At 41.7% G+C, this 9,779-nt stretch overlaps 1 protein-coding gene across 1 annotated transcript; it reads left to right on the plus strand.

Annotated features, from left to right (window-relative positions):
* Window positions 1-9,015, plus strand: Svip (small VCP interacting protein). The gene is made up of 4 exons (XM_005357849.2): window positions 1-143; window positions 2,000-2,050; window positions 2,510-2,620; window positions 6,360-9,015. The coding sequence occupies exons 1-4, from the start codon at window positions 90-92 to the stop codon at window positions 6,372-6,374; spliced, it is 231 nt and encodes a 76-aa protein (XP_005357906.1). The 5' UTR covers window positions 1-89; the 3' UTR covers window positions 6,375-9,015.
* The last annotated feature ends 764 nt before the right edge of the window (window positions 9,016-9,779 follow it).

Below are 9,779 nucleotides of genomic sequence, written 5' to 3' on the forward strand. Positions count from 1 at the left end.
TCAGGTGGGGGCGGGGCTTGTCGTTGGGCGGGGCCAGCCACAGCCCCCCTGCGAAGATCCCCAGCCCGGCCAGAGGTGCCAGCGTCCTCATGGGGCTGTGCTTCCCGTGCCCCGCGGAGTCCGCACCGCCGTCCCCGAGCCCGGTGAGTAGCATGTCTCGCCCTGCTCCAGCCGGGCTGAAGGTGAACCTGCCGGGCTGCTGGACGCTCTCCGCGGCTGTCCTGCGGACCCGTCTAGGATAGGACAGGTGGGGGCTGGCCTGTCCCCAGGGGCTGCTCTCGACATGTGCCTCTTCTCGCGTCTTTACCAGCTGTACAGAGAAGGTCCTAGACGCGCCGCTGCCCGTGCCATTTAGTGGATATCTTATTAACCGGCGGCTTGCTTTTACTCAGTATGTAACAGCTGGGGGCCAGCCCAGCTTTGAATCACACATAAAGAAGCAGTACGTTTTAGGTGTAGAGGTTTCCAGTACTGCTGTATTTGGGATATATTTGTGTGGAAGCAGTCATTATTTTTTTTGAAATTAGAATATAAACAAGCCTTATGCTCTAACTGTACGTTTGTGTTAATATTTTTGCCTATATTTGATCATATAACATAATTTTTTTTCCTCCCTACATCGGTTCTTGATGTGGCTAAAAATTAGTTGAAGCAATGAAGAATTTAGGGAAGTATATTAGTCTGTTAGCCACTAGGCTATAGATATTACCGTGACTGTTTAGACGATGTGGGAAAGTTCAGCTTTCCTTTGTGGCTGTTGTTGATTTTAAATGTTAATTTTGTTTAGCTCAGAGAAAAGTATCTTTCTGCCAGCGTTTGTTAAGCCATCTGTCCCCAACACCATCCTCTTCCCTTAACCTCTGGGCCCTCTGGTGTATTTTGCTTAGCACCTAAGATTTCCCTGCCCTGGCTGTGGGTCCAGCAAACCCCTGCCACTTCCTTACCGACCATGATCATTACATCTCTCCCCGAGTACTTACTTTCTTCAGACACACACGTGTGTATTTGCTTACAGAACTCAAACTTTATGTGCATGGATGTCTGTATTTCATGGCTGGCTTCCTAGTGCCTAGAAAAGTTGGTGACAGGGGGCTGGAGAGATGGCTCAGCAGTTAAGAGCAGTGCCTGCTCTTCCAAAGGTCCTGAGTTCAATTCCCAGCAACCACATGGTGGCTCATAACCATCTGTAATGAGGCCTGCAGGAAGAATACTGTACACATAATAAACAAATACATAAATATTTTTTTTAAAAAAAAGAAAAGTTGGTGACAATCATTGGAATGGATGTACGTATGTACTTGGTGTGGAGAAGGAATGGTTAAAAATCACACCCAAGAGAAGTCCCAAGAGAAGTAAAGGGCAGAGAAAAATACCACATGGTGTCTGCATCGGTGGGACAAGTGCCCCGAGTTTCTTTTCTTGTCTTCCCCACTCTACATAGCAACATCAGCCCATTGGTTCTAAATGTTTCCCCCCAAACTTCCGCCTGCTTCATTGTCCTTTTGAACTAACTTCCAAATTATCCTCATAGTTTAAACACCATTTAAAAAATTTTGTCCCTACTGTAAGTCCATTTTTATAAGAAGTAAATATTCTGTAGGCCAACGTGTATTGATTTCCATGTGTGCTAATTTGGTATATTGGTCTAGAGAGAGAAATTCAGAAAGTCAGATATTTAATAAGTACTATGTATTAGTAGAACTCGGGATTATTCTGTTTTATTTTGTTCGGGTGAAGGTGTATTCTTGCCATGTTGCTCAGGCTAGTCCTGAGCTGGGCTCCAGAAATCCTACTTATAGTCCCTCACATTAGCATCTAGGACTACAGTTCCAGCACCCCTGAGTGGGCTCTTACAGTGACTTTCTTTGTGAGGTTTTTGCACCCATACTAAGTTTTTACAAACTGTTTCAGTTTACACATTATTATTTATTTTTGTTGCCTCTAAAGTGAAGGTGTGTGGGGGTCTGTGATGTTTGGTTTTTCTCTTGAATTTTCTTAGGAAGAGAAAAGAGCAAAGCTGGCAGAGGCAGCAGAAAGAAGACAGAAAGAGGTAAGAGCACGATAGTTTGCCTGTTTGACAAGCGGTTGATTTCTCTTTCTACAGTCTGCCCTGCTCCCTTGCTGGAAAGTGCTTGATGGCATTCACGGCTTTATACTCAGGGATAACCACTCTCAAAATGATGTCCAAGTGTCCAGGAACTGCATGCATTTACATTGCTTACTGCGAAAATAGCCCCAGATGGCTTTTGCACTTGAGAGTATGATAGCATCTTCCCTCAGGATAAACCCACCATGCTGATCAGTGTGAATGATCTAGGTTGAAGGAGGAATTCCGTGTGGTTGAAAAATGGCTGTGTTTTATGCAAGGCTTTTGTAGCATGCTGCCCTGTTACCCAAACCAAACCAACTTCCCACCCCTAAAGGAAAAGCTAAAAAGCAAAACAAGCACCTTCAGACACCAGATACTTTTGTTTTCCCTTGTAATCTCCCTTGGTTGAATTTCTTAAAGGCCGCATCTCGGGGGATTTTGGATATCCAATCAGTGGAGGCAAAGAGGAAGAAGAAAGAACAGTTAGAAAAGCAGATGGAAACATCGGGGCCACCAGCAGGTGGACTCAGGGTGAGTGTCACCTGGCGATTTATAGTGTCACCTGGTGATCCATAGTGTCACCTGGCAGTCCCTAGTGTCACCTAGTGATCCATAGTGTCACCTGGCGGTTCATAGTGTCACCTGGCATTTTATTCACTAAGTCCCTGGAACTGTCTTTGAGAAAGACTCCAGATAACTTGAAAACACAGGGGGCAGAGATTAGAGGACATGTCAATTTATTTTTAATATTGGGATTTCTTTTCCCCAAAAATAATAAATTTCCCTTCTAAGCACATTATTTTATGTTTTATATGTAATGCTAATCATCAGTGTGTCAGAAAAGCAAGCGGTATAAAAGACTATTGAAAGGGCCAAGCTCCACCCAATTCTGCCATTTTGACAAATGTGTCAAATATCTACCTATTTGTACGTAAATCATAAAGTTGAGTTTTTCTGAAACTTCTGATGTGTAGTATAATGTCCTCACTCCAGGGTTTGAGATCTTTGGTTTCGTGCTTATTTGGTTTCTTGAGACATGGTCTCCTGCAGCCCATGTTAGCTTTGAAATCACTACATAGCCAGGGATGGCCTTCAACACCTGATCTCCCTGCCTGTACCTTCCGTTGAGCTCATCCAGGCTTTAGGAACTTTTGGTCCTTCTGTTGATGCTAATTACCTTAGTTATGCATATGTGAGTTTAGACTGCAGTGTGTGCAGCAGTGAAGTGATACATATTTCTCCCAGTAGCTATGCTTCTGAATTGAGCCTGGTTTGTCCTTAGTGTACCCGCTAAGTGACAGAGGTCCTTCATCTGGAGGCTGTAGCCTAATGGGAGTTATCATCCATGTGGCTGCCCAGGAAAACAACAGTTCAGATACTGTGACTTCACAGGAACTCTGTTTTCAGCCTCAGGATAATTGGGAAAAGCATAGTACCCTTAATTGCTTTCAGCTTTTTAGGTAATTACTCCTTGAAATTTCATTTGGGTTGGTCTCAGAACCACACACACATACATAATCTCAAGCATTTATGTCTGTATGGCCAGATCTGGTGGGCAAGAAACGAGGATCCCCCTAAGAGGAGTTGATTCAGGCCCAGGAGAGCCTGTCAGATAGCACTTATCTCTGCTGTTTACCACAATGAATTACCTCGTCCAGTTTCAAGTAATGAATTAAATGAAAAGAAAAATGCTTTGCTTTGCGGTGGACCTTAATGATTAATAAAATAATTGGGTTTAGTATTCATCTATGTCATGTCGCCGTTTTTATGAATGTCATTTGCAAGACTTGAAAAGAGGACAGAGTATATCTGGTGTAATTTTGATAGGTAATGAGATCAAATCATTATGAAAACCATGATTTTCTTTTTCCTATGAAGTTAAAAAGCTGACACTAAGCTCAATTCCAGTTGTGTTCTCAAAAACAAGAAAGATAAAGAGTAAATCATAGCACTAGAAAGAAAGCTGAGATCCACCTTTTCCTAGCAGGAGCAGAGATACAAAGTTCCCAGAGAGTGGTAGGTGCTAAGTTTAGTTGAGCCAGCCATCCTACCTGTAGTCAGAATTAAGAAAGCATTTCTTTCATATATTATAGCCTAGTAAGCCCACTCTTCAAGCCTAGGAATCAGGCTTTCTTCATTAAATCTGCAGCTCCCTCATTCTGATGCCTGTAGATTGAAAAGATACTAGGCCTCATGTTACTTCTAGGCCTCATGTTACTTCAGGCTTCTCTATGGAGCTCAGAACAGAAGCATTTCCATGGTTATCCTTCCTCATTGTGTGCTGTTTCTTTTACAAAATCTGATTTCTTAGTCATGAGCATCAAACTGCAAAGCTGCTGCGGAGTTTTCTTAAAGGAAAAATCACTCCCACACCCTACTGCTGCTGCCCACTGTGTGGTTGTCCTGGCCACTCTTCATCGGCAGCCTCTGGAGTGTGTCTTTGTCTCTGTAGCCAGCTGGCAAGTGCTCAAAGCAAGACGTTCAAAAGGAATGCATTGTGGCCCCAGGAATAACAAAAGGAGCAGCACAACACAGACAGTGGCTCAGGTCTCGGGCTGGGTCCTCCAGTGTCTTGTTCCGTGCACAGCTTAGAGGATCTTTCAGACCAGGAAGATTCTTGTCATGAAGAAAATGTTTCCTCCACATCATCATATATTCGACATCTGCCTGTCTCCTGGGGTATCATAGATAATGTTCAAGGTTTTACAGAAAGGGGCTTACCTAACCAAGGCTGTGACACCCACTCTGGGGTCAATGCCCACATTAAGGACCATGACCCCACCAGATCTATAGCAGACATTCATACAGGAGCAATGGCCAAGGGGCAGTCTTGAGGTCTCAGTGAGGGCTGAGCCTGTTAATTTGAAGTGTCCCCAAGGGTGGAGTAGTCCACAGAGATATTTATTTTCCCATTGTAGTTTCAATTTAAAGCCTGATTGAGATTTCCCAATGTTAAATTAACACTAATCTTAAAAAAACTTTGCTTAAAAATCTTTGATAGTACATAATATACCCCAAACGTATTGTAGACTGTTCGACATCATTTTTGAAAAGTTTATTTTTCTAATTTTAACTACATATATGGGTGAGTGCAGGTGCCTTCACTGGCCAAAGGCGTTGGATCCCCAGACTCGGAGTGACCACCCAAAGTGGGTGCTGGGACTGAACTCATGTCCTCTTGAAGAGTGGTGTATGCTCTATACACTGGGCTCTCACTCCAGCCTGTACTTTTCTTTTGCAAACTACGAGACACATGATATTTAAGGCTCAAAGAAGTTGTGTAATAAAGAAAAGTGAGTTATTTCCTATCAACCCTTAATTTTCCAATGTATTGAAATAGTGGTAAAAACATCTTTAGCACTAAATATTTCTTGGATACAGTTTGAAATACTACCTAGATGACCATGAATACTTATTGTCCTTACTTGAAGGATTTTCTAGAACTTACTCTCAAAGATTTCATAGACTTTGCTAAACAAACTGACACATAGAGTATTTTCTCACTCAAAAAAGGGAAAGATCTTAACACAAAATTATTTAATAACTACTCTTTTTGGGGTCCTGGCTCAAGAAGAAAAGTATTCTTTTTGTTGTTGTTTTGTTTGCATTTCGTGGCCTCTCTGATGCTGTTTTTCCCCTTACTGTGTTGTGTGTCTTGGATGTAAGCTAATGAAGCTGACTCAGTGTCTGCCAGCTTCTGAGTCTGGTGAAGAGCCACTCACGTATATGACCAGGTACATGGCATGGAGTTATTGCTCATGGACAAGCTTCACGGGACAACAGAAGCCTGGGGATGACTTCTGAGTCTGGGTAGCTTTTCAGGTCAATGGAGTCTGCCAAGGAAGGGCATTGGAAAGCAGCTCACTCTGGGTCCCATTTCTTGGGGACAACATAACGCATGTAGTAGTATACCATTGAAGGAGATCCAGGGTACCAACTCTTCTGTCCAGTCCTCACCCCCATTCCAGGATATTACCATTCCTAACTCTGACAAATTCTGACTGCTCACAAGGGAGCCTTGGGCAGTCCAAGAGACTGGGCACATTTAAGGTCACCCTTTTATCTCCTCCAAAACATTATCTTTCCTTTATTTTTAGGCAGCTCTCTTATTTCATATTTTTGTGTGTAATATAAAATTGTATTATTCATGGATATTTGCAAAGAAAATTATTTTGACCCATAATTTTCTTTCTTTTTGTCCGTTAGAATATCATTACATAATCTAAGTCAAAATGTACTGACTGATGCCTGTTTATTTTACTTTTTCTAGTGGACGGTGTCATGAAGCATCACACACTGCAGGAGTGCTATGCCACTAACTCCAGCAACAGCAGTCAGATGGATTTCAGCTGAGTTTCTCTTCTTCGGACTGATGAAGAACCAGATTCTGTATCTTTAGTGCCCTTGAGAGCAGTGTGAAAACTATACTAAAACTATTGGTAAAATTTTTGATTTTCAAGGTTACCAAATGACCCATCTTTTCATTCAATTCCAATTTCCCTATATTTATTTTCTCTTTTGCAAGAAGTAACTTTCCATTTTTTGTAGTTAAAATATGGATCCAAAAGATATATATGCGCATGCTGTGCTCTTGTCCACACATATCTTCAGTGTTGAACTTGCCATTATATCTCTGCTTTCTAAGTAACCTTGCTACTTAGGGCCATGTGGCACAGCCTTCTGTCTGTTTCTGTTTCGTTGTATAGGAAGACTTCGGCTTCAACTCCAGACCTAGTGCCTTTAAGCTGATCATCAGGGAAAATCCTAAAGATGTATTTGAAGGACTTTAGGTGAAGGAATTCTTTATTTTTATAGCCCACTGAGAAATTAATATTTGTAAGCAAATGTTGACTTTCTGCTCATGTATCTTCTGTACTTATGGCATATCATACTAACTTGAGCTACGTGTCAGGCGTCCATCAGAGTACAGTGGGCTTCTGATGTGCCCTACCAGAGGCATGAGGGTGTGTGCAGTGACTGGATGAGAGCAACTGAGAAGCAGGTTAGTGACAATGAGTGACAATAGATTTGTTCAACTTTCATGAGCATCTTTATTCCCCTGCAGTGTGGAAGGGTAGTTGTAAGATGAACACAGACAGGGCATTGCCAATGGAAGCACGACAGAGAAACACATAAGCTCTGTACTTGCGAAGGTCGCCTTCATGTGTACAAGGATCAGGAGACAACGTGGTGTGATAGTCAGACAAGAGGTCTGCAGACCTCCGCTAACATTAGACTTGAGTGATGACATTGTAGCTTGTCTTCTTCTTACTGCACAGTAAGCGGAGATGCAAGGATGTTGCAGCTATGGGCTGTGATGCCAACACCTGATTCCCTCCCGTAAAACATATAGAGTCAGGAATCTCAGTGAATTAGGCCAGGTCAAGCCACAAAAGAAAACTGAGCCACGAGCTCGCCTGTCCCTCCCACAAAGTATTTGACAGTGTGTAGAGCATGTTCTTTTTAAAGAGTTGACCCTATAATATAGGTCTCATCATGGCTGAAGAATTACTTTTCTATTGTTCAAAAATATTTCATATCTAGGTAAGACATATAACTTTATCAGTACACTTTTCTTCATTTGTAGATTAGTGATATTTTCCTTCATCAAGGATAGTGAAATCAATAAATCAAATTTTAGAAATACCTTAGTGTATTTTGGTAATTAACAACTCTAACATAGGAAGGCTCACTGGATGGGGAGAGAAGCAGCGCACACCATCCTTCATTTCATTATTGTAAGCCTTCCTCTGGTTAGCACAGGTACCCCATTGTCTTCACTTTGTCTTCGAGAATGGAACTGGAGTTGTGCATAGAGAAGGCTCGCTTTCTAGAGGTAGTGCTGCATTTATAGCCAACTGGCATTCTGACCTACCCCTGAGGCACACACGATGTACAGGTATAGTGCTTGCTTAGGATAAGTGGGATACACTGCTTTTGCCAACTGTGAGCTGCCTTTGCCTTTCCAAGGCCATGTGCATGGCTATGGCCTGCCCAACAGACATGATGTGCTCAGCCTTCCCGAAGGCTATTTATGGCATAGGTACTAAATGGTGATTTGAGTCTCATGAATGTGATTAAAAAGATGAAACCAGATGCTTGATAAGAAACTAGGAAATGGTTATTAAAAATCATATAAACATGTAAACATTTTGCTTAGATTATGGATAGTCATATAGAGGCATGATTCTTATCATTTACAGCTTAAATAACAAAAATTGTAACATTGAATAACATCTTCCAAATGTTATGACCAAACTAGTAAATCATAAGAAAAAGCATCAGATGCAGAAAGATAACCAATGTATGCAAACTTCAGTATTAATTCTAATTCTGAAACTGATACAGCTGTTGATAAACGAGTTTCATTTATCATTCCAGAATGCCACTGTGACACATAGCATGTTTTGGGAACATCCAATGGTGGCTCTTTTATCTAGTTGGTGTTATGATTATATCTGGAATATGATTTATTAGTGTTCTAATTATCATGAGCTCACATGTTATGTATTCTGCATTGTCTTTGGGGATATGAATATACATCTTTCTATATAAAAGTTCCCTCTGGCCATTTTAAAGTGTCTCTACTCCATCTGAAAGAAATTAGGAATGTCTTTGCAGTTAGGGCCACTTCCATGTCTCTGGGATTAATAATGGAAAGAGAAGAAATAATTCTCTGGAGGGGGGAATGTCTCTTGCTTCATCTGTGAAGAGGAAATATTATTTTGTTGTTATTACTCCTGTCTTTTAGGATAAACACCTTGCAAAAAGGCTCTGCAGCATCCCAGAACCCTGGAAATTGACATGAAATTCGAATTTATCCTTTATCTAAAAGTTTGACTTATTTTCACTGATAAGAATTATACTATATCCTTGGAAGATGAAAGTATATCTTGTCGGGTTTGAATAAAGTATAATTTAACAGATTGGCAAGAGTTAGGTGGATGTGATGTGCCTGCCTCCTGTTTTGAGTGAAAAGGGACATTTCTTTTTTAAAATAATATTTTTATTAATTCCTTGAGAATTTCACAGAACGTACTTTTATTGTGTTCGCCCGTGTCCTCCCAGATCCACCCCAGCTCCTATCCACTAACTTCATATCCTCTATCATTTCTTCCCTTTTCTAACCGCGGAGTCTAGTTTGTGCTACTCCATTATTCTTGGTTGTAGGGCAGGACGTGGTTGTCACACTCTTCAAACTGAGTCTTCCTCTCCCGGCATCTATCCAATGCCTTTAGCAAGGGCTGGGACCGTGTGCTCACCTCCCACTGTGCTGGGATTTTTGTCTAGCTTGAGATTGCACAGGTCTTTCTCACAGTGTCACTGCCACTGGAAGCTCGTACGTGCAACTGCCCTGCTCTGTCCAGAAACGTTTCCTTGTCTTCAAAACCACCTCTGGCTCTCACTCTTGCTCTGCCCCTCTTTTATGGTGATCCATGATCCACAGGGGCAGGCTGAAACAGACATATTTACAGCTGAGCATTCTGTGGTCTGTTATTTTCAGAATGTCAACCAGTTACCAGTTGCAAGCCTCTTGGTTAATCACCATCGGTTTCCTTAACTTCTTTTCTAGGTAAACATCTCATATTCCATTTTACACACACACACACACACACACACACACACACACACACACACACACACACACACAGAGTAACCTGATTTAGATATGGTTATGAGCCCAATGCAT

This window comes from Microtus ochrogaster, chromosome 22 (assembly GCF_000317375.1).
Source record: "Microtus ochrogaster isolate Prairie Vole_2 chromosome 22, MicOch1.0, whole genome shotgun sequence".
Taxonomy (NCBI): domain Eukaryota; kingdom Metazoa; phylum Chordata; class Mammalia; order Rodentia; family Cricetidae; genus Microtus; species Microtus ochrogaster.

What these genes read in the sequence shown, in the direction of transcription:
- Svip (XM_005357849.2), top strand. Translation starts at nt 90, where the DNA reads ATGGGGCTGTGCTTCCCGTGCCCCGCGGAGTCCGCACCGCCGTCCCCG. An exon ending in CACCGCCGTCCCCGAGCCCG is followed by an intron (nt 144 to 1,999) that starts GTGAGTAGCATG and finishes GAATTTTCTTAG; the next exon opens with GAAGAGAAAAGAGCAAAGCT. An exon ending in CAGAAAGAAGACAGAAAGAG is followed by an intron (nt 2,051 to 2,509) that starts GTAAGAGCACGA and finishes AATTTCTTAAAG; the next exon opens with GCCGCATCTCGGGGGATTTT.